Below are 18377 nucleotides of genomic sequence, written 5' to 3'. Positions count from 1 at the left end.
CGCTGCAAGTACATACTCTTAGATACTCCTCCAAATTGTGGATGGTGACCGGTATATCCTTTCCTCCTTTCTTCAGTTCGATGTTGGGAAACCCTGGCAGAGTGAAATCCAATCCTAGATCTTCAACTGAGCAGCCATTCATAGTCAGGGTTTCTAATGCATACTGTAGACTCTCTTTGGTCTAAAAAAAAGGGGGCGGGGGGTCAAGCCCAGTAATTCAGTCAGTTATGTTTGTGTTTATGAAATAAAAGATATGCTAATAAATTTTATGGGTTCCCTTAGCTCTTATTTCTTTTTCTTTTTTGTCATAATCTACACAAAAATAAGTCACTGAGATCACAAAGGAAATAATCTTAAACACTTCAAAATCCAATTATTTTTATAGGAGAAAACAAGATAGCCTGAGCGCTCCTCCGCAATGAGGTGTCCACTACTCAGTCTGACCATATTCAGTCAGATTTCACAGAAAGGCCATAATCATTTGCCCAGTGGTCAGTTTAAGAGGGCAGGCTCTACAGAGCCAGACAAACTTTTTATAAATTCTAGGCTGATCTTAATGAACCCAACACATGTATACAGCAAATACTGAGTCATACAGCGCAGTTAGGAAATTGTAAACACAAATAATGCACTACCTAGTATAAATAAATTTTTTCTCTGCAAGCTCAAGTGTAAAGAATACCCAGAGATTCTTCATTCGATTACTGTAGGCCAGCATTAACAAATTTGTATTCATACAGCAACAGTGTGATGAAAAAAGGCTCTAGCAAACCCCTAAGAAAAGTCAACTCCTACTCTGAAGACAAATGTTAAAAAGTTTGTATTATTCACTTTTTAAAATGTTTAAGATCATGAAAGGCTTATATAAAATATAATTTCTGAATCAAAGACCAACATACAAAACTGCAAATTCTATCTGAAAATGAAGGTATCCAGTATAGGAGAAAGAAGGTAAATGACTTTCCAAATTAAAGATGCCTCCGAGTATGAAATTCCTAATGGCTAAACAGTCAAAGTGCAGAAAATCATTTAAACAAAAAAAAGGCTACGAAGTTCTGGTTAACAGTCATTTTTTAAAGAGGAAAGTGAAAGCTGCGTAGGATTACAGATAATTCAAGACACAGAGGAGGGTTAGGGTTAAGGTAAAATACATTGTTGAGAATTTTTACTCCTCTGCAAAAATACATGTTTAGGTCTCTCTGAGTTTCGGGAACATCACTGGATGACACACAAAGACAGACTTTTCATTTTACATTTGAAATATTCTTCAGCAAAAGGACTTAAACTCTCCATTTTAACGTTCTCTGACTAGAAAGCTCTCCAAAATGCTATCATTGATAGGAATCTAGAATATACAATATGTCCTTGAGATGTTTAAAAGGAATTAGCTGTCCGTTTCTCTAGACCTTACACGTTAAATTGAAAGCCAAGTTTTAGCCCATTTTCCATGTGCCTTTCAAGAATTTAAACTGCCCAGTGGAAACTCAGCCAGGACAACTTGCTCCATCTGAATGCTTTATAAATAATGAGGTGAGGTGTGCGAGAATACCACCAGTCCTCATGTTCCAGTTGCCAGTTTCTGGAGCGTGGTTTCTGTGCTATGGATTTTATATTTTTAAATTGGTAACATCAGGAATAATAAAGATTAGAAGAACAAATCTCCAAAGATTTGAGAAAGAGAACTGTGGCAGCATACTGCACTGGAGACAAGGGTAAGTAAGAGAGCTTGCAAAAGCTGTCAGAGTGTGGGCTCCAGAGCAGACAGCCTGGGTTTCAGTTCTAGCTCTCCGGTGTGCTAGGTATGTGACCGTGGTCAGGTTACTCAACCATCTGCCTTGGGTTTCTCATGTGTAAAGTAGGGGTAACGGGAATATCTAAATCTCACAGCAGATTAAATGAATGAGTACACGTAAGGCTCGTGGAAGAGCACCACGAGCTGTCCTGTATCTGGAGCGGGCGGGGCTGTCTGTGGTGGTGTTCGCGTTATTTTCCTAAGAGATGATCTTAAATAAGATGACAGTAGTTTAAAATTTAAACCTTGGTGAGCATAAACCTTACTAAAAATCCCAAGACAACAGGTTTTATATGGAAAAGAGGGACCTGGCTTCTTTAAACACCAATTTCTCTTAATAAACATTTACCCCAAAATTACCATTAATAATTACCGATTAATATGGGAGATAAAATTTTCTTACAAATCACCTCCTTCCCCGACAAAAAGTATTCTAAAAAACCCATCTACTATAAGCTCCTCTCTATCTTAAGAGATGTGACACTTCTTCTAGCTACAGAATCTTAAATCTCTATTCTTATTTTACGTAATTTACAAAATGGGAGTTGATTTAACACTGGTCCATGTTACCTGCCCCCATACAAGACGTCTGACTCTATGCCACTTTTTAAAAATACAACTTTGTCTTCTTCCAATGTCAGACACAGAACCACTGTTATTCTCAAATGATTTAATTTTGTTAATGTATAGAGAATATACATTAATGATTTAAAGATCAAGATTACCCATGAGATCTAACAAGAGAAACCTTAACAGATGTTACCAAGAAACAGTGATACCTACCATGACCTTCAAAAATATCTTCCTGAGATCTCTCTAGAAACGGATGAACTGTTCCTAAATTAAGCCATCTTTCTGGAAAATCAATCTGTCCTGCGAATAGCCTTATTGATTCAAATGCTTACTAAAAGAACTCAGTATGATAGAGTATCTGCCCAGATACATAATGTCCATCTAAAATATAATAAACAAGAGCCCTATGGTTTTAGTTAGGGGTGTATTTTATTTGCTGGTCAAGCTGTCTGTTCAACACCTGCTGTTATTACAGGTCATCTTACCAACTGTAAAATCATATGCTTCAGTTATTATAATAAAAATTTAAACTCTTCCAATATAAAATAATAACTGGACCAAATACAAATCATTAACAAAGAACTCATCTTTCTACAAAAAGAAACTGATCCACTTGACTGTCTCATTTTCTAAGCCTACCTGGGATTTATCTTGTTCAAGTCTTTTCTTCTGTCTGACAATGTCTTCTAGGTGATACACTGATCTGGCTACAACTGGGTCAATGTCAAACAAATCGTGTGACGTCAGCGAAGTTTCTTGCCGTAGCATCCATTTATAAAAAGGTAAGCCCAGGGGAAGGTCCACCTGAAAGAGAAGGTGCAAATATCACAACAGTCACACCAAGCTTCTAGCACTGCCTCAATTCTTTAAGTGACACTTCAAGAGGTCATTTTAAAAGGTCAAGTAATCCCCAGGGGAAAAAAACATATTTAAAGAACTGTTTCTCTCAGTACATGAAACTGTCCCCATTTAAGCTCAATTTGGGGCTGATATTGTTAAAAAAAAAAAAAAATTCGAATACTGAAGATTCCTATTGAAACACTGGCCCTAAAATAGAAGTTTTCAATAATGGACATACATTCTCCATAAGGATCTCAACACCAAGAGGTGTTTAGAGGAGTCTTACTCAATTTTGGACCAAGTGAACTTAATTCCACTTCAGTCTGTATTATTGCATATTTGGAAGGAAGAATGTAGAAGACCAATTAGTTATAACTAAAATGAAAAAATGGAACTTCAAAAATAAATGATTAACAGCACATCCTTTCAACAACAATGAAATTGTAAGCCTGACATCAGATGAAAACGTCTTACACATATTGACAAAGTATCTCAGAAAACATGAGAAGAAAAAAATGAAGAAAAGTCCAGAAACACTCAAACCTCTGTGAATACTAGTTTTGGGGGTTATTTTCACTCCTGCACGTTAATGGAAATTTATTGCAGTTTAGCCACATGCTCATACTTTTCCTACTTAATTAAAAATCTAACTCAAACACTTAAAAATATATATAATTAAAACCACCCTTAATGTTGCCTGATTCTCTGAACCCTTGCTACTAAAGGAATGGTCCACAGACTGGCACTTGGGTATCACCTGAATGCTGGTAAGAAAATGTGGAAACCTGGGCCTGACCCATGAACTGCTGAATCAAAACTGGCTTTTTAAATAAATTCTCCAAGCAATTCATATGCACATTAAGGTTTGTGAAGCAGTGTTTTAAAATATAGCATTAAATGCAGGGGATTAAGGTACCGTCATAGAACACAGGTACAAAAAAATTGTAGAAAAAAAGGTAATTCTATACTTACCAATCTGAAATCCATGATAGCCTTGGCCATTAATTTTCCTAAGAAGCGAAACTTCATCTTAACTTTTGCGATATGAGCTGGCTTAGCTGTCCTACCAAAGGGAAGCGCAAACAGGCCTTGGAGGTTTTGAATATACTTGGTCCCTTCTTGGCTTCCTATAAAATGAGTAAATCACCAAACTTTAGATGCTATTTCCCAAAACAAGACAGACCCGGTAATTAAGAACATTTAAGAAATTCAGTATTCTCAAAATCAGATAGCAGATCAAAGAATGAAGTCCTCTAGAGCTGGAAGGGCCTCCCTTATTTGATAAATGAGAAAACAAAGGTGAAAAGAAATTAGGTCAGAGAGCCAGGCCCTCTACTATGAGCTAAATATGCATAATGAACTGTAAGGGCCCTTTACCTGAACTGAATAACAAATTGGCTTAGTCACAGATTAGTATTACCTTTGGGATTGCTAAGAGTTACTTCTTCCCCTCTCCAGAGACCCAAGTCAGCTCTCTGTAGTTCCTGAGATACAAGTGCATAAAACTCCAGTGTAGGCCCCAGACCTGTGCCAACCTACAGAGGAACAGAAGTAGGACAAGTCAAAGTTTAGAATCTGTGCTGCCCTTTTTTTAACCTGCCAACCTTTTGGCAATGGGTACTAATCGCAACTGTTCACCAGAACGTATTAGAGATTATTTCCCAAACTGTCCTGTCTTCCCTCAGTCTAGGTCGCCTGGAATGAGAACCAGCAACCCTTTACTATTTCCTGCTTCCTGTGGCCCCAACATTTTAATTGTATGGTTCAAACTAATATACTAATACGAGTACCCTTGCAGCTATATACCGTGCCCTCAGGGAACAGATGGCACTGTCTGGAATGGATTTCTTTCCCATTCTCTCTCTGGTGAACTGTTCCCCTGGAACCAACTCAAATGTCTACTCCTTAGGAGAAGCCTCTTTATCTGCCCAAGCAGTTACTTTGCTTCTTTTTCAGAACTTACATTTTGGCTACTTAAGTACTCACCACATTAGACTACCATGATTTCATTACATGCTTGCATACCTCACTGAGGGGTAACTTTAATTCACCTTGTATCCATTGTAATGCCTGGGCAAGCATCAGCCATTTAATAGAGGTTTGTTGAATAAAACACAAAAAAAGGAACGTCTGGACCCACACCAGCACCCACAGTTATTCCTTCATGTTCTACCAAGGTCCTATCAGCTCACACCATAAATTAGATATGCAACTAAAGATAAGTTAATTCCATAGTTTATAAGCCTAATCTAACCACAGTCCTGTCAGGAAGGTTATATTTCACTTACTGATTACTTGTAAATAATGAGCATTATTTCAGCATTAACACAGTTTCTTTCCCCACTAGCTTAAAGGATCTGATGTAGTCCACAAAACGGTTAACTGTAACTTTCCAAACAGTGACCTGCTTGGGTCTGGCAAAGCCTTCTAGACCCAGCTCCACGTCTCTGTCAGTACTCCACGGCTGTAACTGGCATCAGTATTCACCTCCTGCTGCAACCAAAGCCTTGGAGCCACCCGTGATGCTTCCCTTTCTGGCGCCTTAACAACCCATCATTAAACACTGTAAGCCCCACCTTCAGAATATGTTCCAAACTGGTCACCACAGCATCTCTTATCTGGCCCAGTGCTAGAGGCTCCTAAGTGGTCTCTGCAATGGCGCTCTCCACACCTCATGTCCTACTCTCACAGCGTGAGAGTGGATCCTCATACAACCTAAGTTCACATCACTCCTCCACAGCCTCCAAAGGCTCCCCATCTCGTTCAAGCAAAAGCTCAAATTCTTAGCTTGGCCTGGGTGTCCTATGTGATCCCTTGACTCCTATTTCTAGCCACTGTCATCCTCCAACAGGCAGGGAATTCTGCCTCAGGGCTTTTGCTTCACTTTTCTTTTGCTAAGAGATAGCCTTTCCCCTAGATAGTAATGACTACTGCTCAAATGTCACCTCATTCCACCCTATCCTCTCCCCATCATGCTCTATCTTCTTATTTTGCTTTAGTTCTTCAGCACACATCCTACATACATGTACATGAATGAATGAGTGTGTGTGTGTGTGTGTGTGTGTGTATCGGCCTCCCCAAACTAAAAGCTCCATGACAGTAAGGACTTTGTGTATTTTGTTCTCCACTCACACGTGAGCCTAGGAGGAAGGCAGGGAAAGAAGAAAAGAAAAAAACTGCAGTAACACCTGGTATCCACCAGATGGTGCTTTAAAGCCAGTTAATCCTAGCTCCTTTTAGCATAATTATCCCAGGTTAAACAGAAATCATAGATTAGATCAGCCTATTTCCTTCATCCAAATACTGTTACTGCTAACAGCAAAACAGACTTAACTTAAAATATTAAGTGACATGGGCAAAACTGTATACACTTTCATCCCAGGAAGCCTCTGTGAGGGTGGAAGGACCAGGTCACACCTGCTCTGGCGAGTCACCCCTGCACTGGGCTGGCCAGCAACCCCGTGGATAGACCTGACCTTTCCAGGGATCTTTATCCTACCCAGCCACTCCCCTAAAAAAAAAGATAGGTACTGTGGTTTTGCTTCATTTGTTTTGAAAGGAATGAGGAGATACAAAATTTGCCAGCCCAAAATGTCTCTTTGGCATGCGGATTATTTACAGCTGAAAACAATCAAGGCCCAAAAGACTCAGGAAGAAACTGACTTACTCTCTAACTGCCTAAAAGAATTTTGATAAAGGGCCGGTTCCCACAACAGAGCTATCACCAGAGGTATCTGCAAAGAATATGGGCTAGGGATGGTGGCAGGAAAACAGGGCCTAGGGATCAGAGTCCACTCTGGGTCCCATTGTCTCTGCCTGGCCTGGCAAATATTTGTTTACCAAACATTTGCTCCATGTGGAATGCCTTCCTCCCGCCTTTGAAGTCCCAAACCACTACCCCCAACATCCTCTTTTGTCTTTGGCTGAAGACAGTATTTAAGAGGAGGGTTTTGGCCATTTTGGTGAGTTACTCAGACTTCCTGTGACCAGCCAGAAGAACCCAGAAGGGTAGAGGAAAATGTCTTCCAAAAGGAAGGAAAAGCATAAAGCTCTAGAAACAAACACAGAAAAACAAAAAAGTTTGACAACTTGTGTTATTTGAAACTTTCAAAGTCTTTCTCTTTCAAAAGCTAATGCTTATATACTAGCATATACCACGTAACAGATAATGTTGTGTTTTACACATTTTAGCATTTAATCACTTAAACAACATAATGAGGTAGGCACAGTCACTGTGCCCTTTGTTGGGTTATTACTGGGGAGTTTACATAACTAGCCCGACTTCATACAGCTAGTAAGTGGCAGCACCAGGCTCCCCAGTCCATGCTCCTAACCTTTCATCGTCCTGGCGGCATATACCACGTGACAGGTAATGGGCTTAAGTGGTTTGCTGAGCCCAGAGACTGGCTTAGTTCCCCCCTGGCTTACCAGTCATCTCTATTCAAGAATGGAGCCCATTCTGTTCTGACATTTTGGTCAGGATTCTTCTAGAGCTAGTTAGAAAGGCTTCCTAACAGACACCAGCTGACTTGTACGGTTGAATCTGGCTGACAACCCGAGGCCCTAAGCATATATAAAGCCAGCACTCCAACCCTTCTTCTTCAATGAAGTCGGCTCACAGAATTTTTTCCAGAGTCACCAGGAAAGATCCATCAGTGGAAATCATAAAATTGTGATTTCTGTATCAGCATTTCAATCCTGACCCGTGGAACAATCAGCGTGATGCTATTCTGAACTTAAGTTTAGGTTTCATGTAAGACGCAATCTGAACAGGGGCATGAAGGATGAGAGAGTAAAGACGTTCATTCCTGACGAGAGAAAAATATGTTGGAGTAAAACGAAGTAGAAAAAGCGTGTTTAAATAACCAAGCAGAACAAGCTGGCTACAGCAAAGGTCTTACAGTTTCATGAGTAAGAAATTTGGACATGTAAACATATAAGAGCTGTATCCTCTGAGCAACAGGCATGACCGGGGTAGATTCAAAAGACCCAAATTTCTTATCCCAGCTTCCATTCCATCTGCCTCCCGTCCCCTCCAGAGCTACTCCCTTCTGCTATTCACCACCAAGCCTGATCCTCTGTTCAAGCTACACCCTTTGATTCCTTAACTCTCCCCTCTCTTTCCTGAAACAGGCTCCTCATCTGAAAGGCTCATTCACTTGGTACCTATACCACTCACTTTCCACACCCATTCGCACTCTGTCCTGCGTCCCCCGCAACTCTGCTGTGATCCTGGGAATGCAGGAACTCTGCCATAACCTGGATCCTGGCACTCTGTATACTTAGTACGTAACTACTTACAATTTTAAATTTGATGATTAAATACTGTCAACTATTCAAAAGTCTTAATGAGGAGGAGAAAATGCTTAAGAAAACGAGTGAAAAATCAAAGTCAGGATTAAAATCACTTGGTTAACTACAGACAGCTTTGTAGATTAAACTGCTACATACACATAGTGCTCACCAAGAGCCCGGCACGGTTCTAACTCTTCACCACATGAACTGTCACAACTCTGAGGCTGTACTACAACCCACACTTCACAGATAAGAAAACTGGGAGGCAGAGTTGTTGGCTTTTATAAATAAATAATAAGTAAATGGAGTATTTGGAAATGTCATGTGCATAAGTTTCAGATGTCCAAAAACTTAAGTTTTGTCTTAAAAAAAAAAAAAAATTAAGATACTTCACTGCTGGTCCAATGCGTTAAGACTCTGTGCTCCCAATGCAGGGGGCCCACGTTCGATGACTGCTCAGGGAACTAGATCCTGTATGCATGCTGCAGCTAAGAGTCTGCATGCCACAACTAAAGGAGCTCGCATGCTGCAACTAAGAATTCCTCATGCCGCAACTAAAAAAAGATCCCACGTGCTGCAACTAAGACTCGGCGCAGCCAAAATAAATAAATAAAATAAATAATAAATAAATAAAATAAATATTTTTAAAAAATTAAGGGAAAGAGGAAGGAAAGTATCCCCAGGAGACTCAATACTTCAGAGTCAATTATAGAAAATCATTATTTTGAGTCTTTTGGCATACTGGCCTGGCTATTTAAAAACATCTCAAAAGAAACAAAAGAAAGATTAGAAAGAAAGTAAAGCTGTCTTTTTTCATGGGTGACATGACTGTCTACAACATGGAACAGCAAATTACAGCTCAGGCCCTACTGCCTGTTTTGTACAGTCTGTAGGCTAAGAATGGGCTTTACAATATTAAACGGTTGAAAAAATCCTTGAATAGTATCTCACAATGTGTGAAAATTATATGGCTTCAAATTTCAGTGACTATCAATAAAGTTTTATTGGAAAACAGCCCTGCTCATTCATGTTTGTATTGTGTACGGCCACTTTCACGCTACAAAGCCAGAAGTGAGGAGCTGTGATGAAGACCACATGGTCCACAAAGCCTGAAACATTTGTTATCTTGCTCTTCACAGAAAAGTTGCCCAAGCCCCGTATCTACAACAATCCTAAATGATCTATTTAAAATTTTTAGAACCAATAATTAAGTTATCAAGGTCACAGAAAACAAGGTCAACAAAGAAAACTTTACTTCTACAAACTAACAGCAACTGGAAATTGAAAAGAAATAATATTATTTTCAAAACCATCAAAAAACATGAACTATTTGGGAGGAACTTAATAAAACATGTACACGAGAGACCTCTAGACTGCAGTTATGAAGCATACTGAGAGAAGTTAAAGACCTAAATCAGAGAAAGGCTACGCTGTATTCACGCACTGGAAGATTCAATACCATAAAACATCAACTCTCTCCGAAACTGATCATGATTCAACACAAACCTAATCAACATCCCGTGAGAGACTTCCCTGGTGGCGCAGTGGTTAAGAATCTGCCTGCCAGTGCAGGGGACACAGGTTTGATCCCTGGTCCGGGAAGACCCCACATGCCGTGGAGCAACTAACCCAGTGCACCACAACTACTGAGCCTGTGTGCCACACCTACTGAAGCCTGCACGCCTTAGAGCCTGTGCTCGGCAACAAGAGACGCTACCGCAATGAGAAGGCCGCGCACCGCAGTGAAGAGTAGCCCCCGCTCACCGCAACTGGAGAGAGCCCGCGCGCTGCAACAAAGACCCAATGCAGCTAAAAAAAAAAAAAAAAAAAAAAAAAACTCAAAACAGATTGTAGGCCTAAATATAAGAGTTAAAACTATACAACTTCTAAAAAAACAAATAAGAAAAAATGTTTGAGACCACGGTTTAATGGACATTTTCTTGGGATACAAAAAGCATAAACCAGAAAGGAAAAAAATTGATAAACTGGATTTCATCAAAATTAACAACTTCTGCTCTTTCAAAGATATTTCATCAGGAAATGAAAAGATAAACAACAGGCTGAAAGAAAATATTTGCAAAACACTTATCTCATAAAGGACTTGTATGCAGAATGTATAAAGAACTCCTAAAAGCTCTGATAAAACAAAACCCAATGAAAAAGTGGGCAGAATTCCTGGACACTTCCTCCAAAGAAGATAAGAAATGAAAAGACAGTATCATTAATCATCAGTGAAATGCAAATTAAAACTACAGTAAATCCACTAGAATAACTAAAATTTAAAAGACTGGCAATAACCAAGTTTTGGTAAGCATGTGAAGCAACTGAAATTCACATACTGCATTACTGGTGGGAAGGAAAAATGGGGCAGTTACTCTGGAAAACGGTTTGGTGTTTCATATAAAGTCAAAACATACCTTACCAAAAGACTGAGCCATTCAACCCTGAAGTATTTTATATTTTACCCAAGAGAAATGAAAACATATGTCTACACGACGACTTGTACACAAATGTTCACAGCAGCATTACTCATAAGAGCTAAGAAAGTGGAAACACCTCAAATGTGCATCAACTGATGGTTAGGTAAACATATGATGGTATGTCCACGTAATGGACTATTACTATTATTCAGCAATAAAAGGAAACAAACTGATACACGCAACAACATGAATTAGCATTACACTAAGTGAAAGCAGAGTAACACAAATGGCTACGTACTATATGACTCCATTTATTATGATACTGTACAAAGACAAAACTGGAGGGACAGAATACAGATCAATGGTTGCCAGGGACTGGGGATGAAGGCTGGGGACTGACTGCAAAACGGTCTAAGACAACTTTCTGTGGTGATGGGATTTTTTCTTTATCTTGATGTGGTTGTGGTTATAGACTGTATACATTTGTCAACACTTAGAAATGTGTATCTTAAAAGTGTGCATTTATGATATATGAGTTGTATCTCAATAAACCTGACTTTTTTGAAAACGCAGTTCAAACATTTTGAAAGTTAAGTTTAAAACCTTTCACTTTATCAACCTAAAGATTACACAAACACTTGCTCTTATGCCAGGAAAAAAAAAACCCTTTTATTATGCAATTTAACCTCGAAAAATGGAGAACTCAGAACAAATCATTCAAGAGAAAACAGAGTACATCTCAAGTTTTGAGATAAATTTCCCAATCGTCTTTTAGAATTTCACAGGACCAAGAAACTCTAGGGACATTTTATCAAGAGCACAAGTCAACACAGCCTCATAAGCTCACCTCATTTTCATACTGAATTTCTAACATGGCCCGTGAGCTGCCGAGATCCTGCATCACAGACTCTGCTTGTTTCAGCAGCTCCTCTCTGTTCACAGTACGCTGCAAAGAAAAGTACAAATGTGAGGAAACTTTGATAAACAGGTGGCATTTCTCTCAGTGCAAAAAAAAAAAAAAAAAAAAAAATCAATTCAATCGTTAAAAATTATTTCTTAAAAAAGAAGCACACCTCAGAAGAGGTTTTAAGACATAGCTGCAGTGCTATAAACATTGACAGCATCCTGCTGTATGTGAAGAAAAGCTAGATGTGAGTGTAGTTATTAGCTTGAGCCCATGGCAAATTCAGAAAATTCAAGTTGTTGAAGAAAGGATCTCTGTAACCTTCTCAAACATCAATGCAATTCAGGGCTGTGGCTCCATGAAATCTCGCTGTGTACATTTATAGTTTGGTGATGGAGAAATAGGTGTGGAAGTGACAGGTGAGCTGGAAACATACTGGCTCTGACCAGCAGAGATCCTACAAGCACCACTGCAAATATCTATTAATGAGATGCAGGGGGATGAGAAAGGTCTTGATAGATTTCCAAATTCTACCTACACCTTGTTTATGGAATCCTAACGATACAAATAAAGACAGGATTTAAGAACAATGTTTTTTTGTTTTGCTTCTCATTCCTCCCACTCCCCCTTTTTAAGCCATTACTAATGGCTTCTGTGAGACTTTTGGAGATAGAAGTTTGTAGGAAGACAGACTTGAATAAGAATCCTCAGCAAGAAAAAGGTAGATGAACAAAGAAGTCCTAAGGAAAAGGCAGTGCAGTGTGAGAAGTGCAGAACTAGTCTCAGATGTAAATGGCCCAGGGCTGTGTGGTTTAGAGTTATCACCATGGGGCCAGGATTAGAAGCACAAGAAGATGCAGTCAGCAATACAAGGCTGACGGGTACAGAGACATGAACTATATCAAGGATTTTGTTTGTCTCTTCTAATTGGAGTGATTTGCTAAGGGAATGATGTGGATATGATTAATTCTACCTACTGCATAAAGGGATCAATTATAAAAGGGAGATATGGTTAGAGTTCTTAATTTAGAAAGGAAAGGAAGGAGGTCTCAGTGAAAGAAGAGAAGATTCTTCCTTGGCACAAGAGTTATGGAGACTAAAAGAGAAAAACAACTGTAGAAATCATTACAGAAACTGGGGTGGGAGGGAAGGACTCTTACTGGAGAGTAAAGAAGAATCCCAAGAGATCCCAAGAGACTGATAGGAAAATATGGCTAACACATATGATAAGAAGGTAAGCAAAGAGATAACTGTGACTAAGATAAACCTCTAAACCAATAGGGATAATTAGATGCATCACATTTCTAGTTTTCCCATTATCAGTATGACTTATCTTTAAATATTTTCGGGAGAAACTTACTTTTTTTCTATCCAATCTAGGTGCAACTCTGCTATCTTGAGAATCAGACTGGTTGATTTCTGGGTTGGTATCAAGTAATCTTTGCATTGCTCGGTCCCGATCAAATGCAGTTACATAAAAAAGCATTTGCCGGGTATCAAAAGGGAAGAAAAACGGGCTGTAAAAAGATGGGATATAAATTTATTAACTGAATTAGAATCAGAAACCATTAAAAAACCCTGGCTTAGAAACAACTTTTGATATGATACAGATTAATAATTATAATGTAACCAATAAAAATGGTCTACTCAACTAATTTTGAAGAATTTTCATAATTCTTGCATGAAATTTCTAAGTGATCAAGTAATAATGCATTAAGTAGCCATTCACTATGAAATCTGAAATTCAACCATTAAAATCAAGTCCATCCAAGATCATCTTTAATCTCCCAATGACCTTCAGTAAGCATAACATGACTAGTGAAGGCGAAATTTTAAAATATAATCACCACCTCACCAGGTTGCCAACCCATCCCATTCCACATACACACAAGTAATGGTTTCACTAAGTTCATGATTTTCCTCTGGGCTTTGGCATTTGTTAAGTCACTCAAAACTGCCAAAAGGCAGCTGCTTATCTTTAAAGAATGAACTCTGCAGTACCAAGGCCCCGCTGCCTCTTGACATATGATTTTGGCAGTTCTTGACACAGAACTGTCCAGAGCACTTCCTATGATTATCTAAGCATCCAGCATCTATTCTGTACAATATGAGTAGCCACGCAAGGATGTGGTAGTGTGACTAAAAATCTCCCATTTAAAAATTTTCATTTTAATTCATCTAAACGTAAATACAGCTACATGTGGCTGGTGGCTCCCGTATCCATCAGTGCAGTCCTATAGTCTCCAAGAATGTAGGTCTGGACCCAAACAGGCTCAGAGAGAGAATCAACCGAACTCCACCTCTGGTGTCCAATTTTATGATGGAAGAGGGCTGAATCTCCTCACTAAAAATCCTTGTGTACTTCCCTATTTCATATATAAAGATACTATCAAGTAGACCTAGTGCCGGCCCCAGCTCATCTAGCCTGTTTGTATGCTGAAGCTACACAATTAAGCTATGATCAAAAATCACATTAACTAAACACATTTAAATAAGGTTTGCTAAAGACTATGTTTTTGTAACAAGATATATAAAGATCAACACAATAACACCCCCAAGCCCACCACTACAGAAGTGATTGTCTTACCAGGTTTTTCCTAGTTCAGTAAGCCATGTTGGGATGTTTCCCGTCATGATTACTAAAGGATCCTGAAGCTGCCTATTTGCTTTTGCTGTCAGCTTACTGTTAATAAATTCACTAGTTGGGATAATTTCCTTGCACACTGCATTCTGTAAAATGTTAAAAAAAAAAGTCTATTATGTAGTAAAACATTAGGATTATAGTCACCATCGTTTCCTTTATTCCCAAATACGTATGCAGAGTGCCAAGATTTCCCCTGCTGGTTTCCAACATACAGCTTCTTGTTGGTATGTCCCAACCTGAATGACAGCTTTCACAACGTACAGCTGAGACAGCCCAACCCCACGCACCACTGACACAGCGAACGCTTCATGCAGGGCCAGCTCCTTCACTCTTCCCTCCACTAGCGAAGTATCAAAGACAAGCATTCAACTTTCACTTGAATTTAATACACATCTTAAATAAATGAACTTTTAGCTAAAGGTACCTAAAGTTTTTTAACTAATAATGTTCAATTTTTATGTGGTGGCTTAATTTTATAAATTATAGCTAGAGAATATTTACAAGTCTGCCAAGAGAGCTAGGTCTGCCTAGAGAACTAAATTAAATGTATGTATATTTCATTATATTGCTCTTAAGACTACGGAGGTGGCAGTTTAATTCTTAAAAACAATAAAATAAAGCATAAATACTATTTTGCCTAGATGAATTTTTACCTAATGATGACACATTTGGGAGAATGCAGAATTTCTCTTGTTGATACAGCTTTTACAGTAAAATAGATTCACGTTTTTGGAGATTAAAACCAGCAAGTTGAACGTTAATATTTCTAAAGTGGTATGACTGTTCAGAGTATTCTATAGTATTTTGGGGAAATATCAGTTGCAAAGACTAAGAAACTACTTAATATCCATCTTGCCCTGTAAAAACCACTTGCTCAAGTTATCGTATAAATACTACCACTGAAATATAAATGCAAAAGATAATTTGACCATATTTTTAAACTCAAAATAGGTGACTTTACTGTACGAAGTATACAGAGCTGCTTTACGCTTTGTTCTTACTAACATACTGGAAGAGTATCTTTCATACATGCTGGGCTAGGATCTGTGCTGTTCAGCTGAATCATTGTTTCTATTTCTAGTACAACAGGAAACTGATCAAGCACTAGACAGACACTAAGAAAAAAACACGTAATGGACAACACATCAGGGAAAAGTTCAAAAGTAGACAACATTACTCACATCATACAAGTAATACCAGTATCGACTGATGGCATGTAAAACTCTTAAAAGAAGAATCACATCTAATGAAGGGTCTTCAAAAGTTATATTTTCAGGTGGTGTGGGTATGAGGTAAACTTCTAAAGGATTTGATACTGACGGGCACACTCCATCTAGAGGGCAAAAGATCAAAGTTTGATCAAAGTGTTGATCAAAGTTAGAAAGGCAGAGTCAATGAAGCCAGCATCATCTCAACATGCCTAAAAACAGTAACCAAGAGTGGTTAAGATTTAACGCTCGCTAGTAGAGTACTGACAGCTTGAACAATTTTTTTTCCCTTTTTATCTTACAGATAAATCATCCAGGCTTAGGAAAATTTCACTTTCTCTCCCATACTCATACATTGTAAAGGAGAAAAACTGACTCATTTGCATTTCTCCTTTATATCAGAAAAATAACTGACAATAAAATGGCCAGAGAGGAGTAAAGAAAAGGTGTTTAAATTAAGTTCACTGTTACAGAAATTTCCTGGATTTTTTTATATCCGGTTTAAAATGGCCATGTAAGATAAACAAATACTCCCAAGTTATAAATCTGATAAAAATAAGATTTGGTTATTTAATCCAAGACTTAGGACATGATAGACTGTGACAGTTTCCAAGTAGGATCTGCAATTCCTTTGTTCTTAGATCTCATAAAGTAATAGCATTAAGAAAAAAGAGAGAGATTGAAACTGTTGCCATTTACTCCTACCAAGCAAAGAAATTAAAAATCACAACACTATCTCTGCATAAAAGGGAAACTGTTTTAATACCAAAAACATAGAAAACAAATATCTCAAACACCCTTTTATATAGAAAAAACTGAGTTTTATGAAAAACAAAGTTGCTACAATGCCCTTACTTCTGTGGACCAGGGAAAATTTCATCAACAACACCAGTGTTTGGAAATCCCTGATAGGAGCTGGTCCCCAAGGACTGCAGCCTATTGGTAAGGCACTGTAACCATCTTATAAAAAAGAAAGGGAGAGGGGCTTCCCTGGTGGCGCAGTGGTTGAGAGTCCGCCTGCCGATGCAGGGGACACGGGTTCGTGCCCCGGTCTGGGAAGATCCCACATGCCGCAGAGCGGCTGGGCCCGTAAGCCATGGCTACTGAGCCTGTGCGTCCGGAGCCTGTGCTCCGTGGCGGGAGAGGCCACAGCAGTGAGAGGCCCGCGTATCGCAAAAAAAAAAAAAAAAAAAAAAAAAAGAAAGAAAGAAAGGGAGGAAATGAGCAAAGTTACACTGGAAGGAAATACTACAAAGGAAGGTAAGTCAATTGGGAGGTTTTACTACTTTCTGTAGTCATTTTATAACCTAGCAAAACTTTTTATTCCTTCTATAATTGGTGGATCACACTATTATAATGAATAACAATAAAAATTAAGGGTCACCCTGCCAATGTTCAGCCTCTTCTTTAGTGCATATGTTCTACTAATGAAATTTGTTTTTGTTTTCATAAAAACATGAATTCTTCATGGAAAGAATGGTAAGTTTTCCCACAAATTCTTTCAAGATAACTTTTCACTTTCTAGACATTAAAGTCAAGGGTTCAATTAAAAGCAGCCAAGCATTTGTAGTAATTCATATTTTTATAAATTATATTAAAAGATTTTACTACTAGATATAAATCACTCTGTCAAAACCTTCAAGACAGGAAGACTACTGCCCCATGGCGATCTCCTTGCCCCTCTAGACATCACTTACCGTTCCACAACTCATCGTGCTTTTTTGCATTTCTAGGGGAAGTTTTTGTTGGAGCTGTTTGGGCTCTTCCTCTTTTGCCACCAACACAATCTTTATTGCTTTCTTCATCCTCTCTCACGGGTTTGTACCTAAAGTAATAAGAGTATGTAAACCCAAAGTAGATTTTAAAATGGCAAATTATTCTGCAAGGCCAAAGTGCAAGCCACAGACACCACAGAGTTACCAGAACAACTCTCTGAGGGCTATCCTCTCTCTCCCTAGTTGTGGATTTGGAGAACTGCCAATGGGACTGCTTCCTAGAAAAGATCACCTAGGAGGGGCCACCTGAGAAACTCCAGGGGGTGGCTCTGAGAAGAATCACCCTGTTTAAATAAGTAGTAGACATTCACCAACAATGCAGGAAGCTGCATCCAAATGCGTCTAAGGGCTCAGAGATGCCCAACTTCATACTACCTAAAGGAACATCACCTTATGGAGACATTTTTGCCTTATTTAAAGACTTGAAATGAAGCTACTAGAAAAGTAGGTGCAAATTATGATTATTTATTGCCCAAACACATTTTCAAGTAGACTTAATGAGGAAGCTAAATATACACACACATGCACACACACAAGATGGAACATTTGAAGTGGCTTTTAATAATAAAACATAGAATTTAGAGTCCCCTCTCTCCTCATGCAAGCCAGCCAGTAACAGGAATTCCAAAACACACAAACAGTATCAATGTTGATGAAGAAGCAAACAAAATCATTTTCAGACTTGCCATATTGTATGAGTTTTCGTCCAAATACCAGCTCTTCCTAGAGGGTTGCTCTCATCATCCGTGGACTCCCGTTCATCTTCGGCCTGTACGCTGAACTGCCGTACTGCCTGGTACACAGTCATGTTATACGGTAGCAAATGTTCTCCGATGTAAAACTGTAGCCTGTGTCGTACATTTCCTGAATTTAAGAATTGAGCAGCCTAAATAAAGCAAAACAAAATCCATTGAAGCTACAGGCCC

General features: G+C 38.8%; 1 protein-coding gene across 20 annotated transcripts in view; it reads right to left on the bottom strand.

Moving 5' to 3' along the window:
- Positions 1–18377, bottom strand: part of TRIP12 (thyroid hormone receptor interactor 12) — a 150947-nt gene that overhangs the window by 9085 nt on the left and 123485 nt on the right. For all 20 annotated transcript variants that reach the window (XM_089916250.1, XM_089916248.1, XM_089916253.1 and 17 more), the window contains 10 exons: positions 18138–18337; positions 17374–17501; positions 15650–15801; positions 14412–14554; positions 13185–13341; positions 11768–11866; positions 4626–4740; positions 4178–4332; positions 3005–3169; positions 17–181 (listed from right to left, as the gene is read on the bottom strand). In XM_089916250.1, coding sequence (XP_089772376.1) covers positions 17–181; positions 3005–3169; positions 4178–4332; positions 4626–4740; positions 11768–11866; positions 13185–13341; positions 14412–14554; positions 15650–15801; positions 17374–17501; positions 18138–18337 — 1479 coding nt within the window. The remainder of the gene's footprint in view (positions 1–16; positions 182–3004; positions 3170–4177; positions 4333–4625; positions 4741–11767; positions 11867–13184; positions 13342–14411; positions 14555–15649; positions 15802–17373; positions 17502–18137; positions 18338–18377) is intronic.

The sequence above is a fragment of the Delphinapterus leucas genome, chromosome 8, assembly GCF_059928025.1.
Source record: "Delphinapterus leucas isolate spDelLeu-1000000601 "Yukka" chromosome 8, BTC_Dleu_Yukka2, whole genome shotgun sequence".
In the NCBI taxonomy this organism is placed as follows: domain Eukaryota; kingdom Metazoa; phylum Chordata; class Mammalia; order Artiodactyla; family Monodontidae; genus Delphinapterus; species Delphinapterus leucas.
This window is presented reverse-complemented; position numbering and strand designations above follow the sequence as displayed.